This window comes from Cololabis saira, chromosome 5 (assembly GCF_033807715.1).
Source record: "Cololabis saira isolate AMF1-May2022 chromosome 5, fColSai1.1, whole genome shotgun sequence".
NCBI lineage: Eukaryota > Metazoa > Chordata > Actinopteri > Beloniformes > Belonidae > Cololabis > Cololabis saira.
Genome location: NC_084591.1, coordinates 36818925 through 36842399, shown reverse-complemented (window position 1 = coordinate 36842399; position 23475 = coordinate 36818925). Strand labels below are relative to the sequence as shown.

General features: G+C 44.3%; 1 protein-coding gene across 2 annotated transcripts; it reads left to right on the top strand.

The window, feature by feature from the left end:
- Positions 1-913: 913 nt before the first annotated feature.
- rgma (repulsive guidance molecule BMP co-receptor a) lies at positions 914-23379 on the top strand. 2 transcript variants are annotated; one of them, XM_061721894.1, is made up of 5 exons: positions 914-1173; positions 1360-1444; positions 12217-12332; positions 17549-18063; positions 20517-23379. In XM_061721894.1, the coding sequence occupies exons 2-5, from the start codon at positions 1431-1433 to the stop codon at positions 21207-21209; spliced, it is 1338 nt and encodes a 445-aa protein (XP_061577878.1). In that variant the 5' UTR covers positions 914-1173; positions 1360-1430; the 3' UTR covers positions 21210-23379. The 2 variants fall into 2 exon arrangements, with proteins under 2 accessions (XP_061577878.1, XP_061577877.1); XM_061721893.1 differs by having other exon boundaries at positions 914-1444.
- Positions 23380-23475: the final 96 nt, after the last annotated feature.

Sequence of the window (23475 nt, the reverse complement as noted above, 5' to 3'; positions counted from 1 at the left end):
GGGGGGTCGGGGCTGATGGTAAACGAGTGGATTAAGGGGGTCACTTTCCCGCTGGATGCACAAAAGGTCTATGAAATGTGGCTGTTGTGGTCCTTTGGCCGTGTGCAAATAACAGACCACTGGGCCGGGGCTGACAGCGGGTAAAAAAGGGCAATCTTGTCAGGTGATGCTGGGTTTCCGAGAACATTTGGGCCTCGAAGTCGTTGTAGATCCTGATCGCTCTTCTGCTTCTGCCAGCTACAGAAAGTCGGGGGAAGTGTGTTGTGTTGTAGAGGCAGGAGGGCGGTGGTTGAGGGTGGTTGAGGGGGGTTGGGGTTGCGGTGGTGGTATTTTCCTGCATGCAGCCTGATTTTAAAACACAGGTGCAGGCTCCCAGCTGCCCTCTCTGCCTTTGAGCACAGTCCACCACCACCACCACCCCCCCAGCTGTAAAGTGTTTGTCCATCTGATCCGCCATTAAATCCTGATTATTATGGATTTGTCTTTTGCAAACCTGTGATTTGGAAAGATGGGGGGCACAGATAGAGGTTATCTGGTGACAGATCTTGACAGTGAGGGTATTTCTTGGCAATCAGTGAGACAAATTGAGATGACAGTTCAGTTTTGAACTATATGTCAAAGGTGCATAATCCTGCCACATCCTGGTTGAAAGTCGAGTTTATGCACGCCAAAAGATTTGACATTTGATGTAAGTGAAAGCAGTGACGGCAGTCCATGGGGTTTGGCTTCAGTTTGCATTTTAAGGAAAAGACAAATAACATTTCGAGAGATTTCTGGCTGCTTCTGCAGAGCAGCTGAACTGTGAGCCCATCTCTCTGCAAAGCGTCGGGGAGTAAAACTACTTGAACAAGGGAGGGGGGGCTGTGAGATTTGGGGCTTCGCAGGCGTCATGCAGAGTCGATCATTGTCTCTCTCACACTTTCTAACAAGCCATTTCACAACATCCAGACAGCGGATCAGCAGCAGCAGCAGCAGCAGCTTCGCCCTCGGGGCTCTGTTCTCTCCCCGTCGTCGACCATAACTAACAATTAGGATACGGCACGCGCACCGAGACCAATTACTGGACTTAATCTATCATAATGCCTCCTTTTCGATCGGCTGATAGTGAAATGAGTTAGGCAATGGCTGCAGAGATCCGTGCGCGGCGGGTGCGAGAAGTGGCCGTTTAAATAAGTAAGAGAAAGAAGGAAAAAAGCACTTTGATTTGCCTGCAGAGCTGACTTTGGAGAGAGCGATCATGTCCGGGCTGCTGCTGGATGTTACACTCAGACAGAAGCTGAGTGCGTTTCATTTCGGATTACTGTGATACCGGGGGCTTTTTTTGTTTTTTAAGGAGTAGATTTTTTTGATTTTCCCCAGGAGTGTGAATCCTCCGGCTCCTGTTCGCTGTCCTCCGCGTTCCTGCAGGACTCCAGAGTCGCGGAGAGCCCATGCAGCCGCTAAGGTTGGTCGATCATTTTGATCCCCGGCTCATTTTACATGTGTGCATTGTTATGAGTTTATTTTAAACGCCAATGTTGTCAGTTTTGTGCTTTTTCTAAGCACTCGCCAGCCTCTCCGTCCTGCTCTCTCCCCCCCCACTATAGTCTTCCGTACATGTCCGGGGAGCTGCAATCTCCGTAGTATACTGATTCTCCAGTTTCACTCACCCACAGAGAGAAAAATCATAAAAAAATAATTTTACTGGACATGTCCCTGTTAAATAGACTGCAATGTCAGGATTCATTACTGTAACTCCAAAAGAAAGACCAGAAACATCGCTGAGGACACTTGAATCCAATAACGTGCAGTAAAAGGGGGATCTTCAGCGGCGCGCAACGGCACAAATACGCACAGGCCTCGCCACCTTTACCTGTCTGACAGCTCCAATTTGACCAATAACCGAGCTGTCAGTAAAGCTCAAATTTAATGACAGGTTTTGGTTGTCCTCGTAAAGCCATGCGCATTTGTGTCACGATTTGAGGGTTGGTGTTGGAGCTCTCAAAATGCGCCATCTGTTGGGCGCAGAGAATCCAGACCTGTGCGCGCAGTTCAGCTCCGCTCCGGTCACACGCAAGGACACCAGCATAGTAGGTGGCCTAAATCTGAATGTCAGCCCTGTGCTTGCTGTAAAGACTTCAACAGCATGGGTTCCCAAGTGATTTCAGGGGTTTAAGGCAGTTTTATTATGACTACTATTGCTCACACTGGATCCACTTGCTTTTCGGAGGCCTTATGCCACACGGTTACATATTTTACAGCTATAGAGATTCGACAGTTTAAAACCACCATAGTGATTCTTTTTTTTTCTTTGTTAAAAAGGCTGATTTTTTTATTGGTTTAATTAAATCCGCTTTGCTAATTGAATTAACTGTATAAAGAAATATATTTGGCTTCAAATTTGGCAAATTCATTATTTTCTCCTGCACACACAGAATCACTCAGCTCAATACCTTCTGTAGGTCTCTAAAAATAGTTTTCTTCCTGACTCTTTACAGGCCAAATCATCATGGTAGACGTATATACCATGAAAATGAAAAAATAAGAAGTTACAAAATGAAAAAAGGTCCTTTAATACCCCCCGGCCCCCTCCTCCAGACTAGAAATTTTAAAATGTTATGCATTTAGAGCCCTCTAAAGGGTTGAATGCGTAAAGGAAAAAAATGAATCTTAAGATGTGCACATCACTTTAGTGATTGTCATCTATTTGCTTGACTTCCTTAAATCAAAATAGCATTTACAGCAGTCATTAATCATCTTTTTATGTGAGTGGCAGCAGACTGTGCAGGAAGTGCAAAGCATGACATACTGGGACAAAAACACGACGACAGGTGACTACATCTGGTCTACAGGCACCAGCTATTCCTCAGATGTGCAGATACAATGACTCTGGGCTTTTTTTTTTTTCCACCCAGCGTGCCACACACACACACTTCATGAAAATGTATATACCAAAGCTGTCAGGGTGTTAAAGGACAATTTCATTCCTGGGTATGTTGAGCCCAGAGTCCCAAAAAATATTCCACAATTCATCAAAACATTTCAGAGAGCAGCTTATACCTTTCAGCTGCTTTCATTCATTTCAGATGTGAAAAGCTTGGCATATTGCTGTTGGAAGGGAGTCTGCACAGGGCCACCCTTGTTGAAAACATGTGTAGGCTCAGACCTCATTGTACGTGAACATATCCATCACCGGTGAGAGGGACAGCAACCACAAAGACATTCACCACCCTGTGGAAAAGTACAGCAGCGCCAGCCACGACCTGAGTCAGGTAGCGTTTGTGGTTAAACAGCAATGAAAGCAATGCTTATGTAGCATTTGTGATACCGAAAAATAAATCAAAAAAGAGGAAGAGCTGTGTCTTTTAGAGGACGGGAACAGCTGCTAATCCAGTGCCCCTTTTGGCCATTTCAGGAAATGCGGTCAAATCTATAAACGAACTTCCAAATAACACTCATATTACAAGTAAAGACTCTTTCAGGTAAACAAACAAGGAAAATAAAGAACATTATCAGTCAAGATAACATATTTTGTCATTCTAGACTATTGCTTTCTGGGTAAATAGATCACAGGACAGTGTTTCTCAGCCATGTCGATCTCAGTGGTCTTCCAATGCGAGACACCAAACATTTGACACACATTCCTTACTTTTTTCGGACTCCTTCCTATTTTCTTCTTCACTCTAACATGGCAAGGGTTAGGAGTTAACAACTTGGTTATAGTAGGAACAAATGGTTTAGAGACAGCTGAAATAGCTCCCCTGCAACCCAAAACAGGCTGAAACGAGGATGGATGGATGGATGGATGGATGGATGGATGGATGGATGGATGGATGGATGGATGGATGGATGGATGGATGGATGGATGGATGGATGGATGGATGGATGGATGGATGGATGGATGGATGGATGGATGGATGGATGGATGGATGGATGGATGGAACGGCTCAGGAGCAATTGCCACCTCACACCTTTTTAACCACTTACTGTGACACTGCTACGTTTTGGAGACGTGGACAGATGTACCTATTACATGTATTCTGGTGAAAATGGGCACAGTTAACCATCAGTTCCTCATCTAAGTGCCTTAAGTTACAGCCTTCGTGAGGAAAACTGGCCAGTGAATGGGACATATTTCACTCGAGCGCTAGACGAGTCATTAAAATCACATCGCTGGTACTTAACAACCAGAAGATGAGTTTACTTCAGGCATATCATTTACAATTGGTACTTAATAGGTACTTAAATATTTATTCTGATATCAACTCTTTGAAGCATGATTAAATTTACGTGTAACATGGTTTTTTTGTGTCTACTTAACATATAGCAGCGGTGCTCTTGGATGACTCTAGATTTGAGAGCACTGTTTTGAACATGATGGCTGCTATTGTTTAAACTGTTAGTGGAAGAGGAGCGTTTGTCCTCAGAATTTGAAAAAATAAACTATTAGCAAATCATAAATTGAAAGTTGAGTCGATGGGCTAGCTTTTTTGCAGTATTTAGTTATCAAATGCCCTAATTCCTTTTAATTATATACTTATCCCACTCTTAACGCAGCACATTTCCTAGCTGAAGCGTTATTAGCTAACTGAACTTTTGTGTGCCAACAGACACAACCAGTTACGATTAACTGTGAAGCCAAACGTTGGCTTCTCCCACCATGGTGAACGTAAACATTTGGTGCTTCCTTTTCTTAAGTTTGTAGACCAACTAAATAGCCTGTGGCAGTCTGGGAGCCTGGAAATCTGAGGTTTTCAATAATTTCTATCATCTCATCGATGGCACGATTAAAAATGATTACTGAACTGAGTGAAGTTTGGTCTGAAATCGTACATGTGATTTCCAAAATCGAAGAATGAGTTCAGAATAAAATTGCATGACACACAGTTTAATCACCGCTTTCAATTATCCATTTGAAAATACACAACAATAAAGAGTCAAAATAGACAATTTGGCAACACATTTTGGAAGAGAAGCTCCAAAATAGCTGAACTGTCTTTTTTATCTATTTATTTAATTCTTTATTTTGCACTCTGACTGAACAATCCCTAAACCCAACCATCTGTTTTACATTAGCGCTTTCTTGTGATTGGCTAAAGAAAAAATGATGCAATTGGAGCTGAAAACAGTGTAATTTGGGAATAACTGCATCAGACTGCATGATCGACAATCATTTCAGAATTCATGTCATAAATGGGGATAATACCTAGCAAATGATGTAATTATTGAAACATTTAAACCCAAGCTGTCTAAAGGTTGCATTTTCTTAATATTAAATTTGAGGTTTTGTTCATTTATTTTTAGGGATGTGCAGAATTTACCAGACAGAAAAATTATCAGTTTATATAGGAGAAAAATTGTTTTTTTAGCGGCCCGATAAAAAGCTTTGATAAATGAATTAAAATTAACAAAATTCCTTACTGGCGGATAACACATTTTTAAAAAGGCCATGCCCCACTCATTTTAACACAACCAGTCGTAATTCTCAGCTGAGAAGACTTCACGACAACAAAAATTTATTAAAAGAATATGAAGTTAGCGGCTAGCAGCAATACGGCTAAACACAACACAGAGCAAACTAAAAGTTTAATATATTTATTTCTTTGTTACTCCTAAAATGCATGACTATGAATTTTGTTATCCGCAAACCAGTCATAGTTATGATAAATGCTTTTCATGAAGGATGTATGTTTATGTGTGCAGAGTAGGCTACATTGTTGATTCCTTGTTTGATATGAACCGACTCGGGTTCATCCCAAAGTTGTTTGAAGTTTACATAGTATTGTTTTCGCACAAAAATAAATGATCAAGTCTGTTGTTTGCTCTTAAGGTATGTTAGCACATCAGCGTTGCCTTAACACTCAATGGGCGTCCCGTAGTCACACACTGTATAAAAACAAGCTGACGCTCTGTGTGTTCTTGTAACACTGTATAAAACATTTGATGGAGCATTAAGTCACGTGACCCATTAGTTTTTGAAGACCGGTTTCTGAAGACCGGTTTTGAAGCCTGTTTTATCTTTGCATGTTTCTGCGGAAGCCGGGCGAACGCATGCCCAACTTATGTCGGTCAAAGTTAGCGTTGCTCCTGGCTCCTTCAGCTGAAATATCTGTTAGACGTTTACAGTGAGATATGCCATCGAACATGACTCATCAAACATGACTGTCGCATTTAGTCAAGCAATAAATTATTCCTGATATGATTGATTCACAGCTCAGCTCAGCCACTGGCCAGCCATTATCACTTCCTCAAAGTAATCGTTATTGTACCGCGCTAAGCAAAGCAACCACCCGTTTCTTAAAACGTCATTTTTGTTTTTGCTGTGGAGTCAGCATGTTAAATGGTGTATGTCACCGTAAACCTCTGACGGCAGCTCTCCAGATATTTCGGGTTCGGCTGAAAGAGCTGGGAGCAAGGCCAACTTTGATTGACATGTGATGGACGTGTTTCCGCTGGCTTCCGAAGAAACATGGCTGCGCCCTGCACGAAGAAAAAACGCTGATGTGACCTTATGCTTCGTCCATTGTGTTATACAGTCTATGTTATAAACAATCAAATTTCGGTATTTTCGCTACTTAAATAAGCCATGTATTCTGAAACGTACGATTTAATTGGTTAGCATTAGCTGCGTAGCTTCAACTTGATTGTCTTACGCTCGTGTCAAAAGTCTAAAACTCCCAAACTTTTCACATAAGCGAGGAATGCAATCCACAATCTTGTTGTCAGGAAACGGCTGGATTGTGCCACCTTCTCTGTATTTATTGACAACAGTGACATAGTGTATGAAAATCTCCTGCGCCAGCTCTTTACACATAAATTATTCAGTTCATAATATTCAGTCAACGGATGACGACACTTGAAATGCTTTCATCGTGTACAGCCACTGAAATATTAGTTTTTCATCCCTGCATTTTAAATGTTTTATTCTCCCGGGAACAGAAACTACAGTCTACAGCGAGTTTATAATGATGTAAAAATAGGAACTTACCGGTTATATTGTTAGTATTGGCTGTGCAGAAGCAGTTAGTTATTAGTTTGGGCTGAAATGTCAATTATTGTGCATTCCTTATTATTTTTAATACTTATTGGACCACCAGTGCATCAGATTGAAGACCATTGTAGGTGGAAATACTGGGTTTGAGCAAAATCAATTGAAGAATTAAAGCTGCAAGCAGCGATGAACGGGCCCTCGCACTCACGTCCACCGGCCCCCATAAGCATATCAGAAATTACACCACCCACGACTCTCTACGTCAAACCATTCAAAAGTTATAGCAGAAAAAAGGAACAACCAATCAGAAGAAGGGGCAGGGCTAATTCAGGCCAATGAAAGTCAAGGACTCCATACAGAGTCTGATGACACCACCCACGACTCTCTATGTCAAACCATTCAAAAGTTATGGCAGAAAATCGGGACAACCAATCAGAAGAAGGGGCGGGGCTAATTCAGGCCAATGAAGGTCAAGGACTCAATACCGAGTCCCATGACACCACCCACGACTCTTTATGTCAAACCATTCAAAAGTTATGGCAGAGAAAAGTATTCTAGGGGGCGCTGTTGAGCCGTTAGGCCACACCCATTAATGCAAACCATGAAATATCAAATGTATCGCCAGGCCTGGCTTGCATGCAACATTTGGTGACTTTTGGAGAACTATCAAATATGGACCAATCAGATGAAGGGGACGAGCGCTTTTTCGCGTCTAGCGTCGCCACGGTAACACTTTTGAGAAAAGTAATGTGCGTCGTAACAGTACAGAGACGAACATTTTGATGTAAAAAAAACACAAAAATTGCTGACAAAAATTTCAGCTATTGGCCAGTCTTGAACTCTCGACCGCTGGCTCCAAAGACCACAATTATCTGGCTGAGCTAAGTCTCAGCTGTTCCTTTCATTTGACCTACTGGCTTAGTAGAGACCAACATAGCGATAAAATGTCTGGAACTTTTTTTTCCTAATTTTTTAAATATTTGTAAGTTATAAATATTAGTAAAACCCTACTATTTTAATTATTACTTTTTCTGTAACCATTCTGCCAAGGTTGTAACCGGGCTGAGCCGGGAATATTTCTGAGGTCACCACATTACAGGGAGCTGATTGGTCGGGGGGCGGGGCCGTCATCACCCTACTCGCCACTGATTGGTCGGGGGGCGGGCCGTCATCACCCTACTCGCCACTGATTGGTCAGGGGGCGGGGCCGGCAGACGTTTGAATCAGGAAGCGGGAGTCAGCGCGAGAGCGACTGGCGGCTCGCGGCGATTTTATTATAAAAAAAGGACAACCAATCAGAAGAAGGGGCGGGGCTAATTCAGGCCAATGAAGGTCAAGGACTCCATAAAGAATCTGATGACCCCACCCACGACTCTCTATGTCAAACCATAAAAAAGTTATAGCAGAAAATCGGGACAACCAATCAGAAGAAGGGGCGGGGCTAATTAAGGCCAACGAAGCTTAAGGACTCATTACAGAGTCCCATGACACCACCCACGACTTCCTATGTCAAACCATTCAAAAGTTATAGCAGAAAAAAGGGACAACCAATCAGAAGAAGGGACGGGGCTAATTAAGGCCAACGAAGCTTGAGGACTCATTACAGAGTCCCATGACACCACCCACGACTCTCTATGTCAAACCATTCAAAAGTTATGGCAGATAAAAGTATTCTAGGGGGCGCTGTTGAGCCGTTAGGCCACGCCCATTAATGCAAACCATGAAATATCAAATATCAAGTCTGGCTTGCATGCAAAATTTGGTGACTTTTGGAGAACTATCAAATATGGACAAATCAGATGAAGGGGGGGCGCACCTTTTGGCGTCTAGCATCGCCACGGTAATACTTTTGAAAGAGAAAAGTAATGCGCATAGTTGCAGGATGGAGATGCACATTTTGATGTATAACACACTTGGGGACACGTTACGGTTTGGGCTGAATTAACTGCCGAAGGAATGGCATAAATTTCGCCAAAATGACACGATTAATTCAAAATGGCCGACATCCTGTTCGGTTTCGGGCATGACCCCAAGAGACTTTTCTTTAAGTTGTGCCATGATACAGGTGTGTAGCGATTTTCGTGCATGTACGTCAAACCGTATTGTGGGGCTTGAGGCACAAAGTTTTCCGGGGGGCGCTGTTGAGCCATTTTGCCACGCCCATTAATGCAAACAATGAAATATCAAATTTATCGCCAGGCCTGGCCTGCATGCCAAATTTGGTGCCTTTTGGGGAACTATCAAATATGGACCAATCAGATGAAGGGGGGGTTTGTTGTTGGCGTCTAGCGTCGCCACGGTAACACTCTTGAAAGAGAAAAGTAATGCGTGTAGTCGCAGGATGGAGACGCACATTTTGATGTATAACACATCTGGGTTCACGATACGGTTCGGGCTGAATTAACTCTCGAAGGAATGGCATATATTGCTCCAAAATTACGCAATTAATTCAGAATGTTCAAAATGGCCGACTTCCTGTTCGGTTTCGGCCATGGCGCCAAGAGACTTTTCTTTTAGTTGCGACATGATACAGGAGTGTACCAATTTTCGTTCATGTACGTCAAACCGTATTATGGGGCTTGAGGCGCAAAGTTTTTTCTGTCTGAACCAACCAGATGAAGGGTGGCCGCGCTTTTTGGCGTCTAGCATCGCCACGGTAAAGCTTTTGAAAGAGAAAAGTAATGCGTGTAGTCGCAGGATGGAGACGCACATTTTGATGTATAACACACTTGGGTGCACGTTACGGTTCAGGCTGAATTAACTTTCGAAGGAATGGCATAAATTTTCGCCAAAATGACACAACTAATTCAAAATGGCCGACTTCCTGTTCGGTTTCGGGCATGACGCCAAGAGACTTTTCTTTCAGTTGCGCCATGATACAGGTGTGTACCGATTTTCGTGCGTGTACGACATACCGCATTCTGGGGCTTGAGGCACAAAGTTTTCAAGGGGGCGCTGTTGAGCCATTTTGCCACGCCCATTAATGCAAACCATTAAATATCAAATTTTTCGCCAGGCCTGACTTGCATGCAAAATTTGGTGACTTTTTGGGCACGTTTAGGGGGGCAAAAAGGCCCTCCTTTCGTCAGAAGAAAAAGAAAGAAAGAAAGAAAGAAAGAAAAAATTCCTACAGATACAATAGGGCCTTCGCACTGAAGGTGCTCGGGCCCTAATAACAAATGTGTTGTTTGATTGTTGCGTTATCACTATTTAAGGGTAATTTCTAACACTGAGGTTATTGTAGTAGCGAGACCCCCGTGTGGTTCCCCAGGGTGACCACACTTGAAGTGCCCCCCTCCTCCCACATTTTACGGTAAAAAAGGGAAATTTACTATGGTAATAAAGACCGTAGATTTACATGAACGTGTTGCTGAAGTACATGCTCAACACGCATACTACAAATAAATGTAAGACAAGTAACCAACTAAGAGTAACACCACAGATAGACACGAGTCTACAAACGCCATACCACACTGATGCTCCATTAAAATGAAACTCACATGTCAATTAACACCACATGTTAACTATTATAATTTCCATCATATATGTCCTGTCTGAGGACTACATGCAAAACTATTACAGAATCAGAATCATGTTTATTTGGCCAAGTCAGGTCAAACAAGACAGGGAATTTGACTTGGTTATTTTCGCTCACTGTACACTAAATAGGCAAATGACAGCTCTTATTAACATATACAATTTTGAAAAAAGTAAAAGGTGCAGCAGTATGAGGCAGACATGGTTATTGAAAGGTGCAATGTTACAGCATATGATTGAGGTTATTATTGTCATTATTATTATTGCACAGTGATTGATTACTCTGAGACTCTATGAGTGATGACAGTTCATCAGAGCAACAGCTTGGGGGAAGAAACTGTCTCTGTGTCTGGAGGTTTAGCCGTACAAAGAGGAGCAAACATATGACTAAACAATCAAAACAGGCCTACTGAATGAGCTGATGTGGAGGTAGGGAACAGCACACTCACTCAAATGCAATTATTTTTATTTTATTATCATCATTATTATTATTTCCAAGCATTTTTATTATATCATTGCTTACTGCTGTACCTGTTTGCTCCTCTTCCAGCAAAGAAAATAACAAAATATGACATATATACAGGGGTGGAAAGTAACAAATTACATTTACTCACGTTACTGTAATTGAGTACTTTTTATGAGTAATTTGTAATTTTCTAAGTAGTTTTTGAAATATGTAATTTTTTTACTTTTACTCGAGTACATTTTGACCCAAGTATTTTACTTTGCTACATTTGAACCCCTTCACGTTACTGAGTACAAAATTTATGGTGAAAATCTTGTGGGCATTTTATTTTGGTTTATTGTGAATAGCAGGATCCTGCGGGCATTGGGCACTTTATTTTGTGTTTGAATACTTGAATACTACTAAAAGGGTCATGTTACTGAGCTCAGCTGAGCTTTTACAAGTGTGGATGTGTACTTTAATATTAATATATTTTTTGCATTAAATAACTGAAAGTAACTTTTACTCAAATTACATTTTAATTGAAGTACTTTTGTACTTTTACTCGAGTAAATGTTTAGATGAGTACTTTTACTTTTACTTTGAGTAGGATTTAAGCAAAGTAAAGATACTTTTACTCAATTACAATTTTTCAGTACTTTTTCCACCTCTGCATATATAATGGTCCAGTTAGTCATTTGATTTGGTGCCCCCTCATTGGCTGGTGCCGGTTCAGTACATGGATAATCCGGACTAGGTTGTAGCGTCAAAACTGGAGTGGAGTTTAAAGGTTGATTTATGGTCCTGCGTTACACCGACGCAGAGCCTACGGCGTAGTGTACCGCGGCGAAGCACACCGTAGGCTGCACGTCGCCGCGTACCTTACGCCGTAGGCTCTGCGTCGATTCAACGCGGAACCATAATTCAGGCTTTTTACGCTTCGTGGCTCGTTAAAAGTGGAGCAAGGCTGCACATTGAGGTGTAATGTGAGCCCGGCGGGAGGAGGGGGTTTCAGGGGGGAACCAGGCCGCCGTGATTGGTGGGAGCGTGTCCGCCGGTGCTGCTGCAGACACTCCCCGCTGCAGAGCAGCGGAGCAGCGGAGCCGCGCTCCACCTTCACCGCCCAGCTCTCTCTCGGAGAAAAACCCTCCACACCAGCCCGCCAGGCAGGGATGAGAGGCCGGGCTCCGGCTTGTGTCTCCCCAGCGAGGACTGTGACTGACCCGTCCCCGCCGGTGTTGTGTTCTTGACCCCGTGTGTGCAGGGAGAGGAGCGCAGTGCGACCCCGAGCTGGATGGATGGTTATGGGGGAGAGAGGGAGACCCTCGGCGCTTGAAGTGTGCGGATTCCTCGCCGTGTTTGTGGCACTTTTCCCCTCCGGTAAGACACTCAACGCTACTTTTTTAAATCAGTTTTTTAAGCCAGTGCATGCATGTCTCACACGAATAGGGTTTAAGAATTTTATTTGAATAGAAATTAGACTTTTAATGTTAAGTGCAGCGCGAGCCAACTCGCAGAAAGTTGCCTTCAAAGGTTGCTCGGTTTGCCCGCAATCCAGTCACCCCTAGTATTTTAATAAAAAGAAAAACAGACAAACAAACATAAAAAAAAGTGGCTAAGCGTTTTTATGGGATACAAAAGTCACTCAATATGAGAAATTATTCACAATACATGATCAAAATCTGGTTATTACCGACATTAGGATCATTTAGACCAAAGCTTTCATCTGTATGACTACAAGTTTTAAGAAAATTATTGTGTGGTATTTACTGGTTATGTATGTATGGATATTACCGCAATTTATACAATTTAACGGGTGTTTATAGTCTGGTCAGTGTCTTGAAATTATTTTACCAGAAAAAAATGACTTCTTGAAGCTGCTGCAAAATATTGTTTTGTTTGGGGGATGGGGCGTCCGTGAACGTCTCATGTGCTTCTTTGTAAGTTACTGATTTCAACTTTTACTTCTTTTAATGGAGGTAAAGAGTTTTTTTTCCTGTTCAACATGCACATATCTGTATACTGAGATGAGGGTATGTTTGTCACAGTCAGAAGACTGCAGTTTCCCTCTGAGTGTGGGCCAGTGTTGGGTCAGATTACACAGAAATGCAGTCAGTAACTGAATACAAATTACTTGGCAGGGCTTTTTGTGTCGCATAGTCTCAATACCTCTGGATAAACGTCGGATTGGTTCAGAGTCAAATAACCTGATTGAAAATCTTTGCGCCCTGCTACAAAATAATTGGGCACTGCCACAAAATACATTTTGAATAAACCATCTTGGAACATTTTCAGTGAAAGTTAGATGTTTTTTTTTTTATTTATCTGTACCTGCAATCTCAATTTTCCCTAACAAAGACAGTTTCTGTCAGATACAGGTGTTCTGAGTATATAACAAAATGTGTCATTCTTTTGTGTCAGCCTCAGCACAATTCATCCGTTATTGTCCTATTTTAAAGATGTTATTGAAATATAATCAAGTTATCCGTGACAATCTTGCTATCAGATTACATAGCTTCTATTTAATCTGTTACTACCCAGCACTGGCCGGATCACTTTACACATCGGTCTACTCCCTTATCAGTTTCCCTGTTAAATCACTTACCGCCAAACAACAAAGTGATAACGTGCTGCGAGCTGAGATGAGAATCGGTCTGTGGGTAAGAGCTGGCCAGTGTTGGGGTTGGAAAGAGCTGCAGCGAAGCTTTTTAAAAGAAAAAAATGCCTTCAAACTGTTGTCATAACCCCCGCTTTACATTTGGGTGAAATGGCTTATTCAAATAATGGCTTCATTAGTCAAAGGTGATACTAGTCAAACATGCGGTTGCAACGAGGCATCCTGAGAAATGTTGGGGGGATATTTGTGCAAGGAGTTAACCGGATGTGGCTTAACAGCTGGAGGAAAGAAATCTGCAGATCAGAAGAGTTAATTATCGGTAAAATTGTAGATTAGGATCCATAATAGCATTTTTACATAAAATAGAAGCCCCTGGGTGTGAAAGGGAATTAAGGTGCTCTACATTTCTTGGTGATTTGATCTGTCAAATAAGTACTTAGTTTGAAATCGAGGATGTTAGTTATTTTCAGTGCACAGTGATCATTTAAAAAAAAAAAAGAAATTCATTGCCTATGGTCTATTTTTTTGCCAGTTTGAAGGCCACCTACTGTAGTTCAGAATTTACTAACCCCTATTTGAAGCCTGTGTATTTCTTTCTGTGTGTGAAAATATGATAAAAAAAGTAATTGACAGCGGTGGGTCACAGAACCAGTGAAGTACAACCTCAGATGAACAACAAATAGTTATTTTCCCTGTTTATGTTTTTGCAATTTGCTGATCTTCAGCAATCAGGTGTGTTCTAACACAATGCCAAGAGGGAAGGATATGAGCAGTGGTCTTAGAGAAGCTGCACATCGTGGATACGTGGACAAGTGGGTGTGTGTGTGTGCGCGCACGTGTGTGCGTGTGTGCAGCACGCTGATGTGTGGAGAAGGTGACTGGGAGGGTTTGAACAGTGTGAACAGATTCAGCTGCATGTACTAGACCCTCCAGAAAAACGCGGGCTAAAATCCTTGATTTTGCGATTAAATGTGCGGGTTTTTTATGTGCTTTTATGCGGTGAAATTGCGGAATATGCTGGAAGTTGTGGAATATGCGGGAAGTCGTGGAATATGCGAAATATGCAGGAAGTTGCGGATTCGGCGCTGAGCTCTTCCCTCTTCGCTCGCTGCTACTGAGGGAATCCTTGTTAGTTTCTTTTCCTCCGCTTAGTAATATGCTTAAATTCAGCGGGCTGTCTCGTCTGATCTGAGGTCGTAGGCGAAAAAAAAAAGGAGAGCGCGGGTGGAGAGGAGAGGGGCGGTGGCGGCCCCGAGGCCGGCCGTCTCTCTCCCTCCAGCCCGCGGCTCAGTGCTCGGGTGATTGCGCGGGACGAGCCGGAGCTTCGTCACCCCACGCGTCCGCCGCCATGATCCCCCAAGTGGATGGGAGCGTGCGTCCGCCTCCGCCGGCCTTCGCGGGCGCAGTGGTGCGCGGGCAGCGCGGATCCTGAGTCCACCGGCAGCCGCGCCCCCCGCACAAGCGGGGGGCTGGACGGAGACGGCACTCCCTGTACCTCTCACCCCCGCGGGTGAGAGCTGCTGTTTTGCTGGTGGCGGTTTCTGCGAGGGGTGCGGAGGTACCCGGGCGGGTCCCGCATGTCTCAACCGGACGTCCCGACATGTCACTCACAACACTTCCCCCTTTTTCGAAACTTTATGCGAAAATGTGCGGCTATTGTGAAATCAAGCGAGCCCCGCATAATTCGCATATTCAGTGCGGACATATGTGATCATGGCGGGAAATATGCGCCCTTTTAGGAATAAATGTATCCCCGCGTAATCTGCGCCATTTGGCTGATTATGCAATGAATTATGCGATCGCGTAATCGCGTTTTTCTGGAGGGCCTAATGTACAGTATCAGTACAGTAAATAGAAATGCTGCCACGTGTCCGGGTCTTCCTCACCAGCTAGAGGTGTCCGGGTCTTCCTCACCAGCTAGAGGTGTCCGGGTCTTCCTCACCAGCTAGAGGTGTCCGGGTCTTCCTCACCAGCTAGAGGTGTCCGGGTCTTCTTCACCAGCTAGAGGTGTCCGGGTCTTCCTCACCAGCTGGAAGCCTCCTTTTGTTCTACCTCAGGAGGCGGAAAAAAGAGGTGATCATATTGTCCTCCTTTCCAGAAAGCAGCTCTTACTTACAGGCACCACGACCGGCAAAAAGGGGGAAATGTTCCACAGAGAAATGCCGGCATGCAAGCGCCCTGAGGTTTGCAAAACTGCATCTAAACAAATGACAAGACGTCTGGAACGTGATCCTCTGGAGAGATAAGACCCGAGTGGAGTTTTATGGCTTTAATTTCCAGCAACATGTTTGGCAAAAACCAAGCTCAGAATTTCCTATCGTACCCACGGTCAAACACAGTGGCAAAGGGAAGTGCTTTAAGCCACAGAGCCGTCACGTCGTCTTTTGGAGATCCTTTTTCAAAATGATTATAACTGAACAGCCTAAAAATTCTTACCGGTGTATTTGGGTGGCAGGGCTGCAGTATGGATGTGTTCCTGCACAGCTGACTTTATCCGGGCTGCATTCAGGCTGCAAGCTATCCCAGAATGCATTTTTTATCAACAAGCAAAGTTATGGAGAGGAAAGAATAGTGAAGTTATCAGTCGATCTGAATTTATAATTAATGGTGATTGTTTAAAAAAGCAGGCACAGTTTCAGCGTTCACCTGGAAGTGGTTTTTGTTTGGAGCGTCCAACGTCACGCTCACCGTTGTGATGTTTCAGTGGTTTGAGTTCAACGAAGCAGCACGAGTGTGTGGCGCTCACCATAACCTGACGCGCTTCATTCTCCTTTAGTTTATCCACATGCTGCCCCAGACATGATACAGATACAGCTTATTATTATTCTGCTTATTGATATCTACACAAATATGCTTATCATTAATTTTTAGGGGGGAAAAACCCGAGCAAAATTCCTCAACAGTGATGTGAGAGACTGATGACGTCATACTAAATACTAAATACTCTGTATTTAAAGCTGTTAGACCGTGGGGGTATTTTGTACTGCCCACAGATCCTATCTTATGTTTGTTTGTTTGATTGTTTCACTTTTGTTTAATTGATAATGAAAAATATTATATATTGTTTTTCTGAGATTGTACTTGCTTAAACACAACAAGAAAAAGCAAAGCCGATGATTAAGTGGGGGAACTTTTACCGTTGACTGTTTTAGGAGCCTAACGAAAGAAAATAATGAATTCTCTTTTTTATTGTGAGTGAAGATTAGTCTAGTTACAGATTAGTTTGGAGTAGGGCTGGGTGATATGGACCAAAAGTCATATCTCGATATTTTCTAGCTGAATGGCGATACTCGATATAGATATTTTTTCTGTGACATAATTGAGGTTTCCCCCAAAGCATTATAGCATAGCATCTCTGTTAGCTTCATTTTCTTCTGAGGCAAACCCTTAAAAAAACAGTCTTGTTTTAATACAAAGCCTCGTGCCAAATGTCACACAGGTTCCTTTATTAACAGAGGTCTGCACAATATCAAAATGTATAAAACAAATGAAATAAAAATAAACTGCCTGCATATATAGAATAAAAATGCTTCTTGAATAAAATAAAACAAATATCCCTTTCCTGCATAACAATTAAATTAAAATACACTGTGCAATTAATACAATGTAGACAGTAACAGGCAGACTTTTCCACTGAGGTTGACAGTTGTGCAAATAACAAAACGTTTGTGCAAATCTCAAATAAAACATTCAAGTCAATTTGTCACAAAATAAGCTAAAAAAAAAAAATTAAAAAAATTTTAAAAAATTTTTTAATAATCGATATAAACGATATTGTCTCGTACCATATCGCGTTTGAAAATATATCGATATATATTAAAATCTCGATATATCGCCCAGCCCTAGTTTGGAGACGAGGTCTTAACTCTTCTCATCTTGTGCTTTTAGCTCGTTGTGTTTGTTGTTAGTCACGTTTCTAGGCAGCATTGTTACCTGTCCTGCTCCATTCATGTAAATGTTGTCATCTCCCCCCTGACAGCGAGTCTGCAGTGCAAGATCCTCAAGTGTAACTCCGAATTTTGGGCCTCCACCTCGAACTCTGGCCCGGAGGAGGAGTACTGCAAGGCGGTGCGAGCGTACAACAGCTGCGTACGCCGCACGGCGCGCACATGCAGGGGCGACCTGACGTACCACTCCGCCCAGCATGGCATCGAGGACCTGATGAGCCAGCACAACTGCTCCAAGGAGGGGCCCACGTCGGCCACCCGGATCCCGCCGCCGCCCCCTCCGCCTCCGGCCGTGGTGACCGACAGCCAGGAGCTCTTCAACGGCCCGGACGCCTGCCACTATGAGCGCAGCCTCCCGCGCGACACGCCACCGCCCAACTACATCCACTGCGGCTTCTTCGGGGACCCGCATCTCCGGACGTTTGGCGACGACTTTCAGACGTGCAAAGTGGAGGGAGCCTGGCCGCTCATCCACAACAAGTACCTGTCCGTGCAGGTGACCAACTCCCCGGTCGTGCCCGGATCCCTGGCCACCGCCACCAGCAAGGTGAGCACAGCCCGCCGGGCAGTCACCGCTAGGGTTGCCACCTTTCAGAAATAGAAATAAGGGACGCCCCGATTTCAGCAGCGCAGGAGCCAAAAAAAAGCCCCAAAACTTCTAAACTGCATAAAAATGTGTTTATTTTATATGAAAAAACTAAATGCTTTGATTTAAAGTTTAAAGTGCTTTAATAGCATTGAACTTGCATGACTGTACAGACAGACAACCATACTAGCAACTGAAATATCCTCCTATGCTACGTATGTCCACATCAGCCAGGATATATAATATAGATACAGGTGAAGAATATGGTGTAAAAGTTAATTTATTTCAATAATTCAACTAGAATATGGTTTAAAAGTTAATTTATTTCAATAATTCAACTAGAATATGGTGTAAAAGGTAATTTATTTCAACAATTCAACTAGAATATGGTGTAAAAGTTAATTTATTTCAACAATTCAACTAGAATATGGTGTAAAAGGTAATTTATTTCAACAATTCAACTAGAATATGGTGTAAAAGTTAATTTATTTCAATAATTCAACTATGGTGTAAAAGTTAATTTACACAAACAAAGATTTTGCTGGCCTTAATGTTTCCTCTGTTTTATTTTGTTCATTATTGTTAAATTTAGTATTGTGTGTGTAACAGACGTGTGTATGGGGCGTTAATAAAAATACGGGACAAATTGCGTCCCGTATTAGTTCAATACGGGACGCAACATTTTTTTCTCAAATTAAGGACAATTCCGTATTTTACGGGACAGGTGGCAACCCTAGTCACCGCCACACTTTGCTTTCTGTTTGTTTTGGCTAAAAAAATGGCACGTTAGAGCGGCCTGAAGATGCTTCGTCTCTCATGTGGTCTGAACCCACGTCGCTCTCACACATTTGGAGCAAAATCAGGAAATTCTCACTTTTTACAAGCTGGGACTGGGATTTTTATGACATTTCTGCTCTGGAAAAATGTCTCCAACGATCCATTGGTTGTAATTTAATGGATTAAGCAGCTCACTCCTCTTTCTTTTTCCTCTGAAGTTAACAGAAAAATCATTATTGCGCATTTATTATGATGAGGATCTTAAATATGATGCCTCGTACTTCAGTTATATGGATGGATTTGGAGTTTGGGTCCTTCAAGAAGCAATTAAAAGCTCATGAACTTTTATACAATGTAGTTTTACGACCTTTTCTATTAGCAGCCAGATGTTTGTGTTTGTGTGTGCTCTGTCATGCGGTCAGAGCTCCGGTGGGGGTTGCTCGCTGCTCCTCTTCATTGTTAGGACAGAGAAGTCCAAACCTGCACCCTCGCAGAGATCTAGATTAGCCTCATAAATGACACGTGAACTGCGGGCTCGCTGCGTTTTCACTCGGCCCGGCGTCTGTGGAATCTGTCGCTGAATGCAGCAGCGAGCGCGTCTGCAGGAAACTCTGGATATCTCCTCTTAAATCTCCATCGGGCAGATTATTCTTGTCGTTATCTTTAACGGCACGGTGGTTAGTTCTGATGGCCGACCCAGACGTGTCTTCTGGAGGTCATGAGATAGACTTGGTCCAAATTTGGGGGAAAAACCTCGGCAGCCGAGGAATCACGACCGGAGCGCTCAGCCCGAGGTATAAGAGGTCTTTTCCTTAATCACATTCATAGAAACTGCAATTTGCTGTAATCAAGGTTCCTTAATGACACTCTTATTAAGCATTAGTGGGTTCTTTCTTCTTCTTCTTTTTTTTTAAAAAGCTTTTAAAGTAATTACATTTTTCATTTGCTGTTCTTGGAAGCAAATGAGACGGCTTTCTGGAGCGCACGGTTCTGGACAAAGGGGAAACAAAGCAGCAGCCCGCGCCACCTGTGCAAACAAAGCCCTTCTGGTAACGGATCTGAGCGAGCAGAGCTCCATCCGGGTACGCGGGCCGAGGAGACGGGCTTCGTCCTGACGGGGCTGTTGTTTTTTTTATCAAACGTTTGGAGAAAGCAGAAGTTAGCGGGTGAGGCGGGTTCACACCGGACGGTTGCCGCATCGGTGGACCTTTCCGGATCAGACGAGCGCCGGCCTGACGAGGGCCCGCCGGTGTCCCGTGAAAGCCCCGAGCGGTCTCACTTAATTAGCTGCAGAGCGTCCTGGCGCGACGCCACTCCCTGCAGCATAGTTCTGGGGGTTCACAGGCAGGTTCTTCAGCGCCATGAATGGATCGTCTTTGTGTCTGCAAACTTAGGCCTGATTTTTACACGGCCGGGACTCCCGGTCGGTCCTGAAACACGACACTTCAGCGTGGCGAGCGGCACGTTTTAGCACAAACCTGTTCTCCGTGCAGAAGTATAAGCACTTTTTTTTTTTTACTACTGCTGTTGAAGTTTACGGCACTTTTCTAACAGAACGCTGTGTGTTCCTGAGCGTAAACGTGCTGGACCTCCCGGTGGCTGACGGGGTTTGTTTCTCTCTCCCTTTTTCTCTGCAGCTGACCATCATCTTCAAGAACTTCCAGGAGTGCGTGGACCAGAAGATGTACCACGCCGAGACGGACGAGCTGCCGGCCGCGTTCGCCGACGGCTCCAAGAACGGCGGCGACCGGCACGGGGCCAACACGCTGCGCGTGGTGGAGAAGGCCCCCGGGCAGCACGTGGAGATCCAGGCCCGCTACATCGGGACCACCATCGTGGTGCGGCAGGTGGGCCGCTACCTCACCTTCGCCGTGCGCATGCCGGAGGACATTGTGAACTCGGTGGAGGAAGGCGACGACCAGGACTTGTACCTGTGTCTTCACGGCTGCCCGGCCAACCAGCGCATCGACTTCGGGAACTTCCGGGTCCGGGCGGCGGCGGAGGCGCACGGCGGCGCCGGCGGGAGCAGGAGCAGCTTCAGCTACCAGTCCGCCAAGGCCAAGTGCAAAGAGCGGCTGCCCGTGGAGGACCTGTACTTCCAGTCCTGCGTGTTCGACCTGCTCTCCTCGGGGGACATCAACTTCACCATAGCGGCGTACTACGCCTTCGAGGACGTGAAGATGCTGCACTCGCACAGCAACAGATACCACATATTTGAAAAGCCTCTGAGCAGCAGCGCGGCGCGGGGCGGCAGAGACTTACTCCCGTGCCTCTTCCTGAGCCTCCTCGCCGCTTTGCTATGGACCGAGAGCCGAGCGTTTCACCTATAGTCCGTCTACGGCGGGCAGTCTTCGTGTTGTATCCGTCAGTGAGTGTTAGAGTACCATCGTCGTGTCTTACACTGGCTCCTCGCTTCTGCTCTGGCCCCGGCGCGCCGACCGGCGGCTCCGTCTGCGGCCCCGACGTCGGCTCGGCGACGGGGATGAGTTCACCGCTCCTGCAACCTCATCATCACGGGCGCTTAGCCGGTTCATGGGAGCGGCGTTTTGAAGAGAGCAGCAGTGAGAGAGCTCAGGATATCCACCTGGGATTAAATCCCGCATTCTCATCGCGGCTGCATGCCTAACGAGAAGCCAGACAAGATGATCTTTTGCAGAAAGAGGGGTTTGCTGACCCTCCCCCTCCTCCCCACTCCTGCCCCGATCCGATCTGCGCGCTGGTGCCAAGCCAGCGGAGCTCTCCGTGGCTCATGTGGCAAAAGCATGAGGACCTGACAGGGGCTTTTGTTAACCTAAGGCCAGAAGCAGCTCCACGTTTGATTAGTTTCCAGCTCTGGAAAAGCCTGAGCCTCTTGGAAGGAAGCGCCCGGCCAAGAGGATGTCAGAGCAGCGTCTCCAGTTGTCTGCCGCGGAGATTAATGGGTCATATTGTTAGGTTTTGTGTGATTGTGTGCGTGCATGTGTGTGTGTGCAGAATCCAGCATCTGTGGTTAATTTTGTGTGTTTGTGGGTGCAGGAGTTTCCAGAAATGAGGTGGATGAAAAAGGAGAAGAAAAAAAAAAAAAAAAAGCCTCCTGTGAGAGAAATGTTTCCCATGTCTCTTGTGTTGCACCCAAATTTTCAGAAATAGAAAAAGACAAAGCACTCCGGTCCGCTCCAACGGGCTCCGTCAGCCAAAAAAACAAACCAATAAAAATGGACCGTTTGCCTCTGGACGTCATTCCCAGCGACGCTGAGCCTTTTGCCCCCCCTCTCCGCCGCCGCCGGAGCTGACGTGTCCGTCAGCGCCCGCGCTCGGAGACTCTCATGTGAATGTAGCAAACAAGAAAGTTAAAAAGAACAAACTCCCAACGAACGGCGGATCAAAAACACGACGAGCACTTCGAGTCTGGGCCGAGCGGTGCTGAAGACACCGTTCGGCGTTTTTTTGCTCCGCGAGTAAACGATAAGCACATGTCTCCGGACGTGATTTCGCAGCTCAAAGTCGTTGCCAAAGAACATGCTCTGGTGCCAACATTTTACCCCGACAACAACGTTTTCCATCTTTTCGAACTCAAACAGCTCACATTAGGGGGGACTCTTCTGTACATAACTCGTGTTCGTGGAGGGATTTGTCGTTGTTTTTTTTGTTTTGCAGCACACTGATGAAACGTGTAACACATACTGTAAAAGCAACGTTTGTGTTTTCATGCAGCTTCACTTTTTGCTTTTTCTGGTGTTTCAGGTTCTCGGCTGCGGCGTCCGTTTCCCACGTGAACGGTTTTTACGCTCGTTTATTAAGTACACTGAAGTGTGTGTGGCAGACCTTACTACTGCTATTTGGAGTTCCTGTAGTTGCAGTTTAACGACGACGACAACATTAAAAAATAAAGAAAAGTCCTGCAAACAGATGATTGTGATGTTGAATCTTGTGTTTATAGATGTAATTTGTATTACAAGTATACGGTTCTACATGTATTACGTGAGATTGTACATGTTTTGTGCGTCGTTGAGCTCTAATTTGTAAATCGAACTGTTGTGTTTCGGAAATTTCACAGCTCCAGTTTTTTGTACATGAAATGTTTTGGTGAATGTGAACCTTTTTGTTTGTTTTTTTTCTTCAAAAGGGATTATTTTTGATTTTTTTTTCCTCTAAAAGCGTGAACACCACAGAGCCGGAGCAGCCTGGACTACGGCACTCATTTGGTTACTGCAGAAGTCGTGAATCGTTTGTCGTGAATCAAACACCCACCTTCCTCGGAGAATGTAGAAAAGTGTGCTGTGGTGTTTGTGTTTTTGAGTTTGAAGCACTTTATGTTTTAGTTTGTTTGTTTTCTTTCCATTTAGCTCTTCTATTGTTTTGACTTGTGATGGTTTAAAAAGAACAAAACAAAGAAACAAAAAAAATAGCTGAATGGAAAATGCCAGATCGATCAAACTGTGTATGTAAATCTTATATGGTCCCACATGACAGGTGTTTATAATGTAAGTTATTTATTGAATAAAATACAATGTCTTGTTACTGATCTGTTGAAGTGAAACCCTTTTTGAAAGTCTTCCTTTTTTACTCTGCGGCGCTCCACTGCCCCCTGCTGGACACACGCCGTAACTGCGAGCG